We start from the raw sequence: 20,016 nt of genomic DNA, 5'->3' as shown, positions 1-20,016 counted from the left end.
GAGGTATTTTGGTGTTTAGCTCAGTATATTTAAAATTTTTTCATTTTATTGATTATAGCCATAGTCATTGTCATTGCTATATACAATTCACTGAATGAATAAATAATTATTTACATATTTATTTTGCAACTGATAGACATTTGAGCTGTCACTAATTTTGGACTATTCTCAAAATTTCTGCTATAAACATATTTCTGTTTCTATTATTGCATGAAAGGAAAGTACTTACCTAAGTCTGCCCAAATTTTTGATTGGGTTGTTTTTATTTTTCTTACTGATTTGTAGTTTTTTTCTCTATATTAAGATGAGTCATTTTTTTGTCAATTATATATACATAGCAAATATTTTCTCCAATTTTGTGGCTGTATTTTCAATTTTGCTACTCTGTCTTCTGATAAATAGCATAATTAATTCCAATGCAATGAAATGTCTGTCTTTTCTTTTATGGTTAGTGCTTTCTTGTGTATTTTCCTTGAATAAGGTTATAAAGCTATTCTCCCATATTTCCTTAAAGTTTTAAAGATTTCCATTCTACATTTAAGTCAGTGGTTAACCTGGAATTAGCTTTCATATGTAGCACTATATAGGAATCTAATTTATTTTTTTCCACTGGCTACCCAATGGTACCCGTGGCATTTATTGAAAAGATCAATCCTTACCCACTGCTCTGTTGTATCATCTTTGTTTTATTTCAAAGATCTATATATCTGTAGGTCAGTTTCGGAGCTCACTGTTCTTTTCTATTGATCTATGTGGTGGCAATATGACTATCACTTGGTTTGTTTATCTTGCGCCAATTTGACAGTTTTAATTACTATATCTCTGTTAATGGGGATTTAGAAATGGTAGAGTATATTATCCCTTCCTGTTTTTCTTCATTAAAAAATTTTTCTTGGTTTTGTGCATTTTCAGACAAAATTATAATAAGCTCCTTACATTCCCCATACTGGATTGCACAGTCAATTAACATGGTATGTTTTTCCATATTTCAAATTTTCTTTAACTTTTCAACAAAGTTTTATAATTATTCTCATATATATAAGGCATATCTTTCATTATAATTATTTAGAGGTACTTTTTTATGTTTCTGTAAATGGCATATTGTTATATTTTCTTTTTTAATTATTTGTTGCATCAATAGAAATACAATTGATTTCATAAATTTTATATCCAGAAACCTTGATAAACTCTTTAATTCTATTTTTTTTTTTTTTTGGTAAATTCTCATGGATGCTCTACTTAAATAATCTTATTGAAGTAGCATCATTTGTTTGGGGAAATAACTGAGGTTCACTGTCTCGTGCTAAGGATATTGAAGATGTAGACACACAAGGAGTTGTGTTAAAAGTAGAAAGTTTAATAGTCAAAAGAAAGAAGAGAAAATCTTCCCCATGGAGAGGAAGAAGGTTTCCAAAATAATCTTCCTTTTCACGGCAGGAGGCACCTGGCTTTATAGGGGGGCTTGAGGAAGTGGTGTCTGATTTACATAGGACATAGTGGATTGGTTGGACCAGATGTGACGTTTACATAGCTCACAAAGAGGCTGCCCATCCCTCCCTAATTTTTTATTATGCAAATGGATCGTTATCTGGCTGGCACCATGTTACCTGCACACGTGTCGAAAAAGAAAAGGGAAGAGAAAACCTCCGTGTTGAATATACCTGGCTTCCAGGTACCCCTTTTCTATTGGTACAGCTGCAGGCATTTACCTATGCAAGCTTGTATGTCTATGCTTGCGGCTAGATTTTTTAGGCTGCCCTAGAAAAAGAGATTTTGGGGCCGCTTTTTATTAAAAGGAAATTCCAACAAGAAATCTTTTACGCTTACTAACTGCCTAAGTAATTTCTTTTTAACTTCTATATCAATGTCATATATCATCCACAAATAATATCAATTTTGACTTTTTCTTTCCACTTCTTATTATATTCATTTTTCATGTTTTACAGCATTAGCTAGGATATTTTGTACAATGTTTTATAAAAGTAGGATTGTTAGGCAAGATTGTCTTGTTTTCATTCTCAAAAAATGCTAATATTTTACTATTATTCATGATGATTTTAGTTTTTGAAGCCCTATAGTTTTTGAAGCTGCTCTATTAGATTAGGAAAATCCTCTTACTGTTTTAGTTTTCTAAGCATTTTCATCAACAATAAGTATTGAATGTGCAGAAGTAGTTTTTCCTGCTTCAGTGAAGTATATATATTTTCTCTTTATTTTTCTATGTAATAAATTATGTCTATTGATTTTCTAGTGTAAAACCAACTTCACGTTGATAATATAATCCCAATTTGGTAAAAGTATCATTTTAAATGTTTTGCTGGCTTTTTAGAAATCATTTTTTTGTAATGGGATTGGTCTATAGCATTTATCTCTTATAATATTCTTGTCAGGTTTTGGTTTCAACAATTAGCTAACTTTATAACAAAAGTTGGAAAATAAAATCTCTATTTTTATTCTCTAGAAGAGCTTATCTGAAAATGAATTTATTATTTGAATGTTTTGTATAACTTCCTTATATCACCAACTGGGCTGGAAATTTTTTATGTCAGAAGATTATTAATTGCTGAGTCAATTTATTTAACAATTTAAGGCCTACAAAAGTTTCGTATTTCTGCTTGAGTCAGTTTTGATAGACTATAGTTTTTAGAAATTTATTCACTTTACATAAATTTTCAAAATTATTGGCATAAGACTTTTAATAATATCCACTTATTATGCTTCTATTTTAGCAGAATCTGCAGTTGTATTTCCTTTTTCATTTCTATTCACTTGTTTCTGCTCTCTTTGGATTAGTATTAGCAGAGGCTTAGTAACCTTATCATTACACATGGATATTCTTTGCATTATGTATTTCTTTTCCATTTCATTCACTTTTGCTTTTATTTTTATTATTTTCACCAATCTGCTTTTTTATTTTTTATTTTTAAGACAGGGTTTTGCTCTGTCACTCAGCCTGGTGTGCAGTGGCATGATCATGACTCATTGCAGCCTTAACCTCTGGGGCTCAAGCAATCTTCCCACCTCAGCCTCCTGAGTAGCTGGGACTACAGGTGTGTCCTACCATACCTGGCTTACTTTCGTATTTTGTAGAGACAGGATTTTGCCGTATTGTCCAAGCTGGGAAAGACACAGATATTTTATTTTTCTAATTATAATTTTGATTTATAGTATAATTATGTTCAACTCAGAGAAAATACATATTCAGAATTTTAGTTATTTTCAAAGGAAATGTTAGTGTAAGATATCAAGCACAATAAGTGAATACTAAAGTTTTAACCAGGAATCTAGATATGTGAAATTACAAAAAGATGGGACAAATAACCATATGTAGATTTTCAAGTAAAATATCTATAACTTGTTCAATAAACCATTGAAACCCTTTACCTACTCCATTACATAAAAAAACATCAAAGTATGTGTGTTGAGAGAGAGAGATAATTATTTGAGAAAAGGTTTTCTTTGGAGAATATTATCTTTTGAATCCCATTCCTACTTCCTCCATCACCAAGGAGAAGGGCTTGTCAGCTCCCTCAATTCAAATCTACTTTAATATATGATCCATACAGTCGGAAAGCATAATGGCCTAGGAGCTGACTCATGCTTGGGAAATCCAGAGAATTATAGATAGCTGATAGCTGCCCAACTGCCTTGGTGTAGGACCGGAAGAGTTGTTAATCATGTTGAAAATAAGCCTGTACTGCTGGAGGTTGTCAGGGAAAGAGGTATTGGACTGTTTCCTGTGGACCAAATAAAAGAGAGAGAGAATGAAAAAGTGTGGCATACAGTTATCCTGACTTCCATTCCTTAGGGACACCTGGAGAACTGGGAACATGAAGAAGCTCTAGGTTAACAAGGATGACCCGTGCTTTGGAAGGGGTAACCAGTGAGCTACCAGAATAGGGATCCATCCACCTGAGCCAAGAAACTAGAGAGGAGAGAGGCTCAAAAGCACACTTTTGAGGAAGCCTTGAAAGCATACCATTCAGCAGCTGGGCTTTAACTGTCTCCCAGACTCTGGGCACAGCTTACAGTGCCACATCAAGTAATGTCTTTCATTCATCCTCTCACTCCTCCCTTACTCTGCTCCCAGTACAGTTGGTCAGAAAGGAGCTTGAGAGGGAACAGGGAAGCAGAAAAATAGAGAACCTCTAAAAAAGTCACTTTGTAGAACCCTACTCCACACTGGCATGACCAACAAGAGAGAAATTTCAATTATAATTTTGGATTATACATTATAATTTCTAATTGATACACTCTGAAAATTTAATTGTCTACCAAACCGTCTATTTCTTAAGGGTGAGCAAAAATGCCATAGGCTTCCAATAGTTTCATTAAAGATGAAAAGTTTATATTCACCAAATCAATATTAAAGAGATGATGAGAAATAAAAATAAAATAGAATTTTAATTACATTTTATGAGTTATGGTTTCTATGTTTTTTAAATCATTTTTTACATTTTATGCTTTCCTAAGACTATGAAACAAGAGAGGTAATCACTGGTAATTTAATTATTTATAGTAACATTTTAATAAAAGCAATCATCATTATGAAAAATTGAAAGATTTGGGACCTGGAATGTGTCTTTAAAACTCTGAGATTGAGCTAGCAAGCCTAGTTAATTGTAGAAAATGGTCCCCAGAACCCTGTCTTTTCAATATCCATTGAGTTACTACAAACATGGTGACAGCTTTGCAAGTTATACGTCTAATGCTTAGACAAAATCTTTTGCTACTATGAAGTAGGTGATGGGATTAACCCAAATGCCCATGAGCCGTGCAGAGAGGTAAAAGAGGATGAGGTAAGATTTAAGTGCATATGTGTTTGTGGGAAAAAGGGACATTTCTCAATTTAAAGGGGTACTTATTACTCAGATCTAACTGAATTACATCATGAGGGATATGAAGTCCAGATTTATCAAAAACAACTGAAAACACAACTTTATTTCTTTCATTGTTGTTATTGTTTTATAAAATTTTCTTATTTTTCAATATTTAAAAATATTTATTCAGTGATAAAACACGCCTGGTATGTTACATGTTTAGTGTGGCCAAGCAACACACACCTTCAAGTTAGAGGTCAAGGGTTGCCATCTTGTAAATTCTGAAAGACAGACTGCTAAATTCTTCTTCTGAGTTATCCTAATTCATTAAGTAATGACAGGGTAATGAACCAGTTGACAAATTTCAATCTGTTGTATTTTGATACTAGAAATTTGACTACCCTTCCAGCCTAGATTCATAGTATCACAGCTTCTCCATTATTTTTTTCATACTCACAAATACTAGTTATTTACTCATCTATATATTCTTAAACTCTTCTTACAGTTAACAATTCTCTGGGAACCAGAAATATTTGGATGGATTATCTAATGCATCTTGATACCACTTAAAACTTTGAAGGGAATGCTATAGTTTTCTCTCTAATAAAACTATTGTTAAAGGGGGATAAATTTCTTGAGTAGCCTATATGGTAGAGGTCCAGGATCATTCGATATTAATGAAAACATGAGGGGGATTAATAGCAGAAATGAAAGTGATTGATATAATGATTAGGGGATGAAGGGTTTTTCTTTGCGAGGAGATCGTCAAACAAAACTGGAATTTACACCTGTATGCCTGGTGAGATTTCACCAGGCATACAGGCTTAAACTGAAAATATTCATCTTAACTAAATCTGTCCTTGGGCAAATTTTTCATAAACTAGTACAAGCAAAAAATAATATTAATTTAGATTAAATCTGTACCAACATTTTCCCCTGAAAGCCCTAGACTCTAACACTTTCCTTGAAAGGTAAACATCTCTGCTTACCTTGTGGGTATGGGACAGTGAAAAGAGCACACTGCACATTGAGTGGATGGAGGGAAGAAGGATTGGCAAGAGCTTTAGTGGAAAGAAGAAAGAATTCCACTGGGTACTGGTCTTGTAAGAGTGGCTGGAGGGCCTGTGTAGAATACTCTTCCCAAATCCTCAGGGCAGTTAATGAGTTTCCGCATCTCCCCATCCCAGCTTCCCAGCTCCCTTAGACAGTTTCTTTCTCCCAGCTTCTGTCATTTTCTCAATCTTTTTTAACCTCATCTTTATTTTCAGTCTTTTTCCTGCATGTTGGTTTCTCTCCCTGCCCTCTCTTCAAGTCTTTTTTTCTAGCCCCCCTCCTAACAAATATCTCCCACTTACATACAAATGAGACCACATGGAAAAATTAAAATGTCTCTCATGACAGAGAATTTGCCTTTTACATGCAAAGCAGACGCTTTCTATCATCTGTAACTGAAAATCTCTAAAGGAAGTAAACATAAGGAATAGAATCAAACATCTTGCTCCAGAATGAGCATATCTAGTGAAAACAGGATAAAAATGAAGCAAGATAACTTCAGGTGAAATGTATAAGAATTGTTTGTTACACTAAGAATATAGAACTGTAGATCTGAAAGAAACATTTCATATCATTTGATTAAACCACACTAATTTTATAGACATAAAAATTAAAGCCTTGAGAAGTTAAGACTTTTGCCTGCCTCAGTCATAGAGCAAGCGTGTGGCCCTAGGTAACTAATCCAAGTGCTCTTGGCTCAAAGGTTCAGTACAGTCTTCACCACTGCACTATTCTGGCTTGTCACACCAGTTAGGGCTCAATGGGAAAAATATAAGACAGTTGTTTTGCCAAATATATTCTTTTCAGTGAAAGCACCCTTTCTTTTATATAATAGTTTAATGAATAGCATATGTATTATAGGGAGGGATTTTATCTTTATTTGACAAAGAACAAGTTGGTTTATCTCATGTCAGTTATACAAAGGGCATTTGAATTATTTATTGATCTAGGAACAACTGAATTATCTGGTGCTTTTGCTTCTGCACAAGATTATGATAAAGTTAATTACTCAACATACTGAATTAAGACTTCAGAGTTGGAAAGGTAAACTATGTAATCAAAGTGCCTTTACAATTGAATTTTCATAATTTTACAGTCTATCCTAGTGGGGGTGAGGATAATCTGTAAATGGTTCAGAATTACCTACAAATCACAGACCATTAATTTTTGTGTACGTGAGCAAGAAATAGGAATGACTTCGCACTTGTATCCAGATATTTACGTCACTCTGATATGATTTGAACAGTCACTATAATTCAAAGTTTAGTATTTTCTGCTATTTATACAACAGTAAGATGGTAAGTCAGCTTCATAAAGTATATCAAATAAGTTCAGCCAACCGAAAGAGTATTCCAAAATGGCACTTACTCCTTCCCCTCTACACAGGCCAAGGATAAAAATAAATATTGCCCTCAAGTAACTGAAAACAAACCCAGGAATGCCTTGGGTATTTTCAACTCTGCTGACTTTTGAAGAAACAGAATTCTCCAAATTAAAGCAAAAGCTAGCTACTAAATATCACCTATGTGCCCAAAAATAGGTCTTGGGAAACATACACACAAATAATCACTTACAAATTGTCCTTGCTTCCTAGAAAAGTATATACAGTTAAGTTGTAATAAAACCTAATAATAAATGTTTAAATGATTTTTTCTTCTCCTTTGTAAAACTTTAGAATTTTAAACTTTAATTGATATAAAACTTGTACCCAACAAATGAGGCTGTCAGAAAATGAAAAGAGAAAAAATTAAAAGTTAATTGATTCACATAATTTAATTATTCTAATCCCAGTAATGCAATTACTTTATAAATCTTTAAATTAGTTCACTCTGCATTTAAAAAAGGTGAGTCTCACTTTTAAAATTGCAGAGAGAGTTAACTGGGGAAGTCTGGTGGTTGTTCAAGTTGTCACAATGGCTTTGAGCTGATTAATGTAGGAGTGGCCTTTGTACCCTGGGGAGAGTGCCCAAGAACTCAACGTTTATGTTCTCACACTTGCCGAACACCCTAGGAGGGCGATTTCACAGTTCATACCACAAAAAAGGATTTCTTTTCCCACTTCAGTTAAAAATAAATTCAATGTGTGATACAAATGGTTTTCAGTGTTTTGTGTGTGTGATTTTTATAACTGAAGCATTATTTCAACACATGGCCATTTGGATGTGAGCAGCCATAAAAATTATGTAAAGATATTATAGCTAAAATAGAAATGATACAATGGCAGTTAAAGGCCTAAATAGTAAGGGAAAATTCTGAAATTTATAGAATGGTTTCCTATTTCTCTCTTGATGCTGTGAGTTAATGTTAACTTATACAATAATAGCTAATGGTTTAGTAGTAATTTATGATTTGCACAGCATCTAAAATGGATATTCCCATTGTCGTATAACACCAGTATTATGTCAACATGTATCTTTCTTTCCATTTTTTATATGCAGAAACTGATATTAAGAAAGATGTAATGTCTGGGCCAATTTGAGCATACTTAAATGCTAGATTCAAACTTAAGCTATCACATTAAGACTGTGTTTCCTTCCATTAACATATTCAACCTCTCAGATTAAGCAATGCTCAATACTTTATGAGAGTAGTGACAATATTTGAGGATATTGACTATTCTCAGACTAAAAAGTTAGAATTTTCAAATACAATTTTGCTTATTAATTTGAGTGATTACAGACTAAGTTAAATAGCATAAATCTGAAAGATATTTGAGAAAATATACCTATTTGCATCCAAAGCATAAAATTGCGCATGCATATATTGGGATTAAAATATTATTTGGCAGTGATCTTACTAGTATATCAGTTTTATTGTGAAAATTTTTCATATTCTCATTCTTCACTTTGTGAGAATTAATTGTTTAAATATTGTCTGCTTCTGAATTGGAATCAACTTATAAATAAAGTATTTTCTCTAAGGTGCAGGATATGAGTTCCAAAACTCAGCAAAAATTTATATAACATTTACCTCATCTTGGACAGTATCCTGGGTGCTTTCTGCATACTACCTCTTGTGATTCTTCCAATATCCCTATGAGATAATTCCTTATAGAGATATTGGAAGAATCACATGAGGCAATCATCTCTATTTTACAGCTGAGGAAGCTAAAAGTTGATTAACTTGTCTAAGTTTAAATAGCTAGTAAGGGGCAGAGCTGGAATTTGAACTCAGACAATCTGTCTCCAGAAGAATTATAACTGTGACACCAAGTGATTAGTGATTAATTCACTCATAGCTATTTCCTCTTTGTTTCTTTGCTTCTTCTCCAAGTCCCATATTAGCTTCACTGACATTTGTAGCCAAGTACATGTTTTTTTCAACCACCGTAACAATGGCTGGTAGGCAAATTCCTACAACTCCTTCCAACCCCTCCCCTAAGAATTAATTGAATCTAGGATATCAAGAAAACATTATTGCTAAGTAAACATTTATTTATGGCATTGTAATCTTAGTTGTCAGTTCAGAAGGCTGAAGGTGCAGTGAGACATAGTAGTGACTTCTAAATTACTCAAGAAGCACGACTTTATCCTTATTCTTTTTCAGAAAACTCAACTGTGAAGTGTCACTACATCAGAAGGTAGCTGAAGAGCAACAATACTTGATTTGCTTTTAAGTCACATCACCCTAGTGTGATTTTATACTATTTCCAAGCATCTCTTTCTTAATCAGTAAGATAAAGAAAAGGGATAAAGCTGGCCTTGAAATTTGTGATGGAAGTAATGTGTGTAAAGTGTCTAGCACAATAAATGGTAGGTGTTAGTAGATATTGTGACAATACTTCTTTGGGTTAACTTGGACCATTCCCAATTGTGATGTTCATTCTCTGGCCTTTGACACAACTAATACAGGTTTCAGTTAGAATTTGACTGATTCAACACATTTAAAAAACAGTTCACATTTCATATGAGAAGGACATCAAGAATAAAATCAATGATATCAACATTTTTTACTACTAACCTCAAAGTATAATTCATTACTGAGTCTATGCAAACAGGCAACTAATTGCCTTAGAACAGGACCTGTTTAGAATATTGTTAAGCTTATTTAACAAAAGATTGATCAAAGATATTTCATTTTTTTAATGAAAAGGAAGAAGGTTAGTACATATTAATTAGAGTGTCAGAAAAACTGAAACTAATCTATACTTAGATATACACTATCATCTAAACCAAAATGTTCTCATCAAGAAAAATAATATATCCTGGATTTTCCTAAATAGCAGATTCTGAAACAAAGGCTTCTATTCAGACAGTTTATATTTAAAAAAATGATCTCAGGAAGAGGAGTAAAGGACTAAAATACTGAAACTGGAGCAGGAATAGAAGAGGAAAGCGTTTATGTATTCAGTGGCTCCATTCCCTCCTTTGTCAGGAGCTGTCTGATAGAATGCTAATGCTCCTGCACTAGGAGCCTGATAATGCCAGATTCTGAAATGCACCTTTGTATCAGAATAGCACCAGAAAGAAAGCAGGATATATGCATTAACGTGAGGCAAGGAGCTGTCAAGTTACACCTGTGCATAGCTGGTTGCCATAGCAATGGCTGGAGTAAACATGGCCAGAGAAGATGCAGGGAAAGACACAATAGGTATCTAATGCTCATACAGGGACTAGTTATGATTATCTCTACATATATCACTCTACAGGATATGAAACCTCTATTGAAGTTTTAAAAATCTATTTTTCTTATGGTTGCCCCAAATTTGGGAACCATATAGTGCTCTTTCTAGATGTAATTGACACCACTAATGTTTCTCATTGTGTGCAACAGTACAAAAAGAATCTAGTTTGCTAACTGAGAGAGCTTCTTCTATCAGCCAAAAGGCATTATTAGTCTAACCTAACAGACCTATACTGGATAGGAATTCAGTAGTTGGAAAGAATTCAGTACACAGGAATTGAAGGTTACTTAAATTCCTGCTCTGAGCTGGGCGCAGTGGCTCACACCTGTAATTCCAGCACTGTGGGAGGCCGAGGCAGGTAGATCACCTGAGGTCAGGAGTTTGCAATCAGTCTGGCCAACATGGTGAAACCCTGTCTCTACTAAAAATACAAAAAATTAGCCAGGTGTGGTGGCAGGAGCCTGTAATCTCAGCTACTCAGGAGGCTGAGGCAGGAGAATTGCTTGAACTCAGGAGATGGAGGTTGCAGTGAGTTAAGATCACGCCATTGCACTCCAGCCTGGGCAACAAGAGCAAAACTCCTTAAAAAAAAAAAATTTCTACTCTGACATTGAGTGTTTAGAAACGTGCATCTCACATTGTTCTTAAAGACAAAGAGGAAGTTGGAAAGTGATTACTAAAAGAATACAAGTAACTTGAATTAGATAGTTATTCACAAGTTAAAATATTTAGCTGCAGCTTGAAATGTAACTTCACCAATGAAAAGGAAAGGATAGGCAGTTGTCTAGTAAATTTAAAGCTTTGTAAAGCCTTAAATATTAATTTTTTCTCAGTTTTCTGGATAACTACTTTCTTCAAGATAAAATTGCCAGAAAAGTTGTTTCTAGCAACCGTTATGAATCTTTTGAAAATAGGAGTTCTAGAATGATCAATTCTACTTTTAGATGGGGATTATTGAAAATCAGCAGTGAAGAAAGAATGTAAAGAAATGGTTTGCGGACTAAATACTTTTCCATTTGGATTTGTTCTATATTGATTTAGTCTTCCTGCAATAGACTACCCATTTCAGGTAAGAAATATTGGTGTGAATTAAGCTCAGCAGAAGTACTAAGCAAAATTATCTACTCTGAAGCAACTCATGTTACCTACAATGACGCATAAAGATGTATGGTATTTATTTAACTTTCTTCCAACTTCTATTTTTGTAAACTTTGCTTTAAAAAAAAAAAACTATTTTGTAGTTTTGAGAATTTGGTTGAGAATAAGGTATTTCCTAGAATACTTTTAACTATAAGAACGTATTACATTGAATATTTGATACCCAAAAAGAAGTAGAGCTGATTCTGTTGAGACATTCTTCCCCATAGTGGTTATAGTTTGAGAGCTGGCTCACGTTTGATAAGAAGTCCTTTTCCTTATATTTAGTGCTGACTTTCATAACTGAAATCAAAATAATCTACTTTTTTCTATATTGTGTTCTCTGATTCATAATTGTCCATAACTTTTTCATAAGGACAAGGTAGTAAATGGTTAGGTAATTGTCATAGGAAGAAATTAAAGTATGAAAGTAATAAAAAGGCAACTATTTTATTCAATTATCCATTCATTCAGATGACTATGTCCTTATTATATGTTCAGAACTGTTGCTGAGCAAACAATCTGTAACAAATATAGCCCTTACTTTCAAGGTGCTTATAGTAGAGTAAAGAAGTAAGACATTGACACAAGTAACTATAATAGAATTGGAAATAAGTGCCGTAGGAGAGTTAGATATACGGGCATCCAGAGGAAAGAGAAATTGCTTCTCTATGTCGTTAATGTTACAATGAGCAGGATTTAGCAATATTTGAGATTCAGGACTCAAGAACATTCACCTCTCAACATCACCTGTGGCTCCAGGGGCATTTCAACTACACATCAGACAATTTTAATTTACTATTGCACATCTCTACATAAATATCAGGATTTCAAAATCGCCATGTCCAAAACTAAACATCATTTTTCTTACTAAACCATCTCCCCGTATCTTTCCTAATTTCTGCTCCCAAGCCATTTTCCTATTTCTGGTATTCAAATAACCCTGTCTCTAGATTTCAGTCACATTCCCCCTCATTGCCAGTCAATGATATGTCAAATCACACATTTTCTACTTTCTTAAAGCTCTTCGTAGACCCTTTGTTTCATTTTATTGGCAGGCTCTTGGATTTGCAATGATATTTGAACTAGTTTATCTTTTATTTTTCTTTTTATTTATTTTTTGGTTTTTTAATTTTTTATTTCCTTTTTTTAAAAATTTTTCTTTATCTTTTATTTTTCTTGACTCTAATAGTCTAATCTATATTCTGCTGACAGATTAATCTTCCCATTTTATAGCCATGATCACATAATTCTCATACTCAAACACATTTATAGACTCAAACGAATTAACTATATGAATCAATATTTCTCATTCTGATATTCACTGTCTCCTGAGGCTATTTCCAACCTTATTTCCCAGTACTTAACTATGCCCAAAGTGTAACCACTTTACATTTCTAGACTAGAATATACCAATGTTACAATGTATCTACTGAATAAATTTTGTTCCTCTGGAACCTGTTGATTATCAAGCTTCAAAGCTTATAATAATTTCCACTTTAATATGTGGCCTTTTCTGATGTCCTTATACCCTAACCAGGCTAGCTGTAAATTTTCTGTGTTATTCTTTATTTACCTCTTAAAGCCTACAAGATAATCAAACTTATATGTAACTTCCCTCATCTTCCTCTCTCCCCCACTTCTACAGTGAGGGTTAAGTTTTATTAAGTTCTATAAACCTACAATATTTAGCATGGAGTCTGCTGATAGCGTGTTTAATCTTCCTTTTTCATGAAATTGAATGTTCAATCACTAACAAATTAATTTCTCAAAGCAATTAAATCCTTATTCATATGCCAGTAAAGAAAATGGTGTTTGTCCCCGTCTGAGAATGCCTACCATATTTTAATCTTTCCCACATTGAGGTAAATTTCAATCAGCAAGCAGCACTTGATGAGTACATGCGTATTGTTTCCTCCTTCTTGGAATCTCTCTTCGTTAACTTCTCTCTGTCCTGACAGTCAAAAGCTCATCCATACTAGATTTAAAAGCCATAAAAGCCACTGTAGGGGTCTGTTCAGTTTTAAACACAATTTAGAAAACCTTAGGAAAGAATGGCAATTCCCTTTCAGAAATCTCCCATACATATTTCAATAGAACAGCTTTCCAAATTGGAGATTGAAAAATATTATACCACCAACCAAGTAACAAAAAGTCACTCACTGACTGTGATGTAGAAAGATTCCCTTGATTTTCACAAAGAGCACAAAAGACTATATTTTACTTATTTAAATCTGAGACTGACACAAAACGTCAGAAAAAAAGAAAAGTAGTCAATTCATCTAAAAGATCATTATTTAGGAATAAATTGCTATGCAAAAATGCATGGATCTGCTTGACAGCTTGTGAATTTAATAAGGCAGATGAAATGCCTCCCTCCCTCGCCCCCAAGAATCAACTTTGCTGAAGAAATATGTTAATCATCCTAAGTTTGAGGAATATATAAAGCTCTAAAATCAATGTGTACCTGGAACCGGGGGTTAAGGAAAAAAAAAACATAATCAGCTTAGGAAATGCTTTATTTCCTGTGCTTAATCTGCAAAGAAAAACAAAGCAGGCAGAGCCAGGTGCAACAAAATCATACACGTTGATGGGAAATTCAGTCTTTTCATGCTCCACTCAGATGGTCAATTTATACGCCTGAGCTATAGCCTCCCCTTCTAAGACAAATGGAGTAGCTTTGGTTTATTTGTTTGTTTACAAACACTGGCCTTCGGTTAACCTGTAGACTTGTCGCTGACTTGAAGGAGATAGTTATTATGTAACTATTGTCTCTGCTCAAATGGGAAATTATTCTACAGGGGTTAACGGTTCATTAGAAAGAAGACAATGTTAACAGGTTGGGCTCATTACCAGTAAGCAAAAGGAGGTGTGTATTTTCCAAAAATGACCACAACAGAAGAGCCTGGAGGACATCTCTGGGTTGTCCTTTACCTTCATGTCTTAAGGCCAGGTATTGCAGGCCACTTCTATTGATGCTATTCTGCTTTACTTTCGGAAGGATGAATGATCTATTCAGTTTAATAGTGCCAGCAAAGTAGTCTACTCACCAATGCTTGCAGACCTGGAGCAGTGAGCAGTTTAAGCCAGCCTTTCAGACTTTACACTAATCTGTATATCTAATTGTTAGCAGTGTTTTCCATGGCATTGAGATTCCTATCAATCTTCCCCAAGCACTCTGACGTTACTTACAAGCTATGTAATGATTTCTGTGGCACCACATATTCTTTACTTAAAACGATTTGACTCCAGTAACTCTTCTAATTTAAATTTTCTGATCTTGATGCTTGTTGCAACTTAACTTCAGAAACTCCAAGATGCAAGATGAGCAAATCTGTGTGAATTTGAAGTGTTTTTGAATTTGTCCTAAATTTACATAGATATTTTGAGAAATGACTGATAAAATGCTGTTCAGGAGGGATGTACTTATTTTTTCCGACAATCACTGTAAATTAGAATTTTGCAGGCAGCAATCTTTTAAATTGAAAATGAGCAAAACAAAATTAGAAATGAATGTTTCTGGTTTTTTTCCCCCAAGACCTCTCAGAGTCTGAATCGTCTTTCCCAATTGTGTTCTTTTATGGTAGTTTGTACTTCAATTTTCACACTTATTAAATCTATTTTGTATTAAAATCACATGCTTATTTCTCCCAATTGTACATCACTATGGGCAAGGACATCTTACTTGTTTTTATATTCCTTCCAGTACAGGGTAGGAACCTAATAAATATTGATTAAATTGTTTATTTTCAATCGCTCAGGAAGGGTTAAAAGTCAAATGTAAATCATTCTCGAAATTGTCCATTAATATATTCAAGGCTTATGTAGATACATACCTATCTTTTATCTGAGTTTCTTAGCCAGGAGTAAATAGGTAGGATTTTATGTTTAACTATTCCTGAAATGTTATGCCAAATATGTATATGTGCTTAGATATGTACATATTTCTTCAGCAAAGGTCTATAGACTGTAATCAAATGAATCTCTCTCTACTCACCCTACCCCAAAATATAAAGATACACTTCCCTAGGCAGCTTTACCCAACTTCTCAATTTATCAGACCTGAAAAAAGGTTGGGAAAAATACAGGCTAATATCTGCAATATAATATCTGCGATTATAGCCTTTCACCCACACATGCCAATCTTATTTCTGAGCAACATCTGAAAACAATGTATTTTGTAGAGAAAGTATATTTTTAACCAGTATTCTATTCCCAGATTTTTATGCTTAAAAGGGGCCACTGTACGTTTCCAGTACTTTGTGATTTCATGAAACATGCTTTCAGGGTGCTGTACTCACAACATTTCCCTTCCATATAAACAAATATGATCTCTCTCAAGCCTTCTCCATGCACTCCAAGTCAACATTCAAACATTGAACTCATTAAAGGAATTGCTGCATCAAAGTGTCAGGGGAAGATCCCTGAAAGTAAACTGAGGCTGAGTCACCCACTACTGATTTCCAATCTGTACCACCAGAAGAATAAGAGACAAAGATACCTGTGTCGACGTCACTGCTGCAAAGACTGGGCAGAAGAAAAAGCATGGTCACTTGAAGCAGTTCCATGGTGCCTGTAGATGGTGTCAATGGCTTCTCTCTCAAGAGGCAGGCAGGGACAATTCCCTCCCAGCCTGGCAGGGCCTTATTAGCAAATGGAAAAGGTGTATTGAATGTGAATAGCCACTGCCCATTCCTACTTATTTTGGGGGCTCTGATAAAGAACGGGAGGAAATACACACGCTCCCTTTGGGAGTTCAGCAGAGAGGAGATTTATTGTTTCAGTCTCTTACAGGAACTCTTTTTTTTCTCTCTCTCTTCCTTTGGCAGCCACTTGTGTTTTTGTTACTACATTATTTTGTTCTTCTTCAACAGAAAGGTCAGGACGGGTTTTGAACAGAAAGAGATCCTTCTAGAGAATGGATCACAGCGCCTTCTAACTTTTGTTTTGAAAGTGCATTTTGAAGTGGTTATAAAGGGGCCTCATTTAGCAGCTACTCCCTTGGGACAAAGAGGCTTTCACTGCCTGAGGCTAAATTTTAGGGCAAAATCCATCAGGAATCAACTTAAGTTTTCTCTTTCCAACTTAAAAGCCAGGTTAGTGAAGCCCACCTTGTGAATATCAGTGAAAAATTGTATTAAATAGATTATACTCTGCTCTTGAGTAAGCAAAAAGACTTTTAAAGGATGTCCAGAGGCTTTTCCAGAACTTTTTTTTTCCCATTTATTTATTTTATTGCATTTTAGGTTTTGGGGTACATGTGAAGAACATGCAAAATTGTTGCATAGATACACACGTGGCAGTGTGATTTGCTGCCTTCCTCCCCATCACCTACATCTGGCATCTCTCCCCTTGCTATCTCTCCCCAGCTCCCCACCCCTCACCGTCCCTCCCCTATTTCCCCCCAACTGACCCCAGTGTGTAGTGCTCCCCTCCCTGTGTCCATGTGTTCTCATTGTTCAACACCTGCCTATGAGTGAGAACATTCGGTGTTTGATCTTCTGCTTTTCTGTCAGTTTGCTGAGAATAATGGTTTCCAGGTTCATCCATGTCCCTACAAAGGACCCAAACTCATCGTTTTTGATGGCTGCATACTATCCCATGGTGTATATGTGCCACATTTTCCCTATCCAGTCTATCGTCGATGGGCATTTGGGTTGGTTCCAGGTCTTTGCTGCTGTAAACAGTGCTGCAATGAACATTCGTGTGCACGTGCCCTTATAATAGAACGATTTGTAATCCTTTGGATATATACCCAGTAATGGGATTGCTGGGTCAAATGGAATTTCTATTTCTAGGTCCTTGAGGAATTGCCACACTGTCTTCCACAATGGTTGAACTAATTTACACTCCCACCAACAGTGCAAAAGTGTTCCTATTTCTCCACATCCTCTCCAACATCATATGGAACCAAAAGAGAGCCCTCATAGCCAAGTCAATTCTAAGCAAAAAGAACAAAGCGGGAGGCATCACACTACCCGACTTCAAACAATACTACAAGGCTACAGTAATCAAAACAGCATGGTACTGGTACCAAAACAGAGATATAGACCAATGGAACAGAACAGAGGTCTTGGAGGCAACACAACATATCTACAACCATCTTATCTTTGACAAACCAGACAAAAACAAGCAATGGGGAAAGGATTCCCTGTTCAATAAATGGTGTTGGGAAAGCTGCCTAGCCATGTGCAGAAAGCAGAAACTGGACCCCTTCCTGACACCTTACACTAAAATTAACTCCAGATGGATTAAAGACAAACATAAGACCTAACATCATAAAAACCCTAGAAGAAAATCTAGGCAAAACCATTCAGGACATAGGTGTAGGCAAGGACTTCATGACCAAAACACCAAAAGCATTGACAACAAAAGCCAAAATAGACAAATGGGACCTAATCAAACTCCACAGCTTCTGCAGAGCAAAAGAAACCGTCATTAGAGCAAATTGGCAACCAGCAGAATGGGAAAAAATTTTTGCAGTCTACCCATCTGACAAAGGGCTAATATCCAGAATTTACAAAGAACTAAAACAGATTTACAAGAAAAAAACTAACAAGCCCATTCAAAAGTGGGCAAAGGATATGAACAGACACTTTACAAAAGAAGACATACATGAGGCCAACAAACATATGAAAAAATGCTCATCATCACTGGTCATCAGAGAAATGCAAATCAAAACTACATTGAGATACCATCTCACACCAGTTAGAATGGCGATCATTAAAAAATCCAGAACTTTTTAATAGAATTAAGCAAAGACATGTGAATGTCCATTGACCACTTCTGGTTTTTACTAAAGGACTTTGATGATGAATAACGAATAATTACTTATAATACCTCATGAATGCTCTTCTTTTATTTTATTTTGTTTTATTTTTGAGACAGAGTCTCGCTGTTGTGGCCTGGGCTGGAATTCAATGGCACAATCTCAGCTCACTGCAACCTCTGCCTCCCCAACTCCAGCAATTCTCCTGCCTCAGCCTCCTGAGTAGCAGAGATAACAGGTACCCACCACCATGCCCAGCTAATTTTTGTATTTTTTAGTAGAGACGGGATTTCACCATGTTAGCCAGGCTGGTCTCGAACTCCTGACCTAAGGTGATCCACCTGCCTTGGTCTCCCAAAGTGCTAGGATCACAGGTGTGAGTCACCGCGCCCGGCTGATGAATGCTCTTCTTTAGGGGACAGGATTAGAATGGCAGTGAGTGAAATGCCTTCATACATCAGTGAAGTCGGGAGAGGTCGATTCTTTAAGACTGGAAAGTCAACCAGGCTGGACAATCTATACAGCAGGGGTCACTTTGATGTCAGCCGTGACTGATTAAAACATGGTGATAACACTGCCACAACCCTGTGTGTGCCAATGACTTCATATTTTTCCTCAGCCACAGGCTTCATGTCTCATTTTAGTCAATCATCTTTTTATATACCTTTACTCAGGCCTTATTGGACAACATTGTTAGTAGATCAGTGTAGATTCATTTGCCCCACAAAAAAAAAAAAAAAAAAAAAACTATTCAAAAATTATACCTTTACCTGTTTTCAAGGAGGGCTCACATTTCACTGCTGCACCATGCTGGGAAATACTTCTTATAAAAAGAGAGTGAGTCAACTGCTCAAAACACATAAAAAACTAGCTTATCCAATGTTATACCAGGGGTCAGAAGAGCTAAGTTTCTATTTTGTGCATAAGCAAGATTGTATTTTACCCTCTTCTAATTGATTTTCTAAAACAGACTGCCTTTGGGGTTGTTACTTTATTTGGCATATCCTGGAGAATATAAAGATAGGAACATATGTGAATAGATGTCACATGCACTTTCCAGAAATAAATTGGGGTGTGGCCATGTGAAATCACAGTCGAACACTCACATTGCCTCACTTCCTGCTCCTTCTGTACTCTAACACTGGAGTTGTCAGTACACAGAGTCACCACCAATGCTGGTCACAATGATTTCTTCAGGGATTTGATGGCATTTGGACTTCTCAGCCCTGACTCCTATGCATTTCCATTTAGTGGACTAGGTATCTATTCTAAGAATGCCTGATAATAGAATATTAAGACTACGTAAAAGAAAAAGTCCTGTAGATAAAAAAAAAAAAAAAAAACCTAAGAAAATACATCTTAAAATAGCTAGCCAAAATAATAATAATAATAATAATAATAATTAAAATATAAGAACAGAAAAGAAAAAAATGAGGAGTAATAATGGGGGGGTAGGGTCAGCTTTGCCTTAGTAAATCAGGAGATATTTTTAAGGTAAAATATTTAATTAAAACAGTAATGGTTACCAGAAGAGACAAAAAGATCAGTGGCAAAAAATAGAAAGTACAGACACAGAAATATTTATATTTGTTGCTATCTACATGTATATACAC

General features: G+C 35.2%; 1 protein-coding gene across 5 annotated transcripts in view; it reads right to left on the bottom strand.

The window, feature by feature from the left end:
• EMCN (endomucin) overlaps positions 1 to 16,376 on the bottom strand; it is a 107,858-nt gene extending 91,482 nt beyond the window's left edge. For 2 of the 5 annotated variants that reach the window (XM_032261517.1, XM_032261519.1), the window contains exon 1: positions 16,136 to 16,375. In XM_032261517.1, coding sequence (XP_032117408.1) covers positions 16,136 to 16,202 — 67 coding nt within the window. In that variant the 5' untranslated portion in view covers positions 16,203 to 16,375. Of the gene's footprint in view, positions 1 to 16,135 lie in introns of all 5 variants that reach the window. The other 3 variants (XM_032261516.1, XM_032261520.1, XM_032261521.1) reach the window with 2 other exon arrangements.
• Between the last annotated feature and the right edge of the window lie 3,640 nt (positions 16,377 to 20,016).

This window comes from Sapajus apella, unplaced genomic scaffold (genome assembly GCF_009761245.1).
Source record: "Sapajus apella isolate SASKATOON/1434 unplaced genomic scaffold, GSC_monkey_1.0 scaffold124, whole genome shotgun sequence".
Taxonomy (NCBI): domain Eukaryota; kingdom Metazoa; phylum Chordata; class Mammalia; order Primates; family Cebidae; genus Sapajus; species Sapajus apella.
Note: the sequence above shows the minus strand (reverse complement) of the source record. Positions and strands in the feature narration are given on the sequence as shown.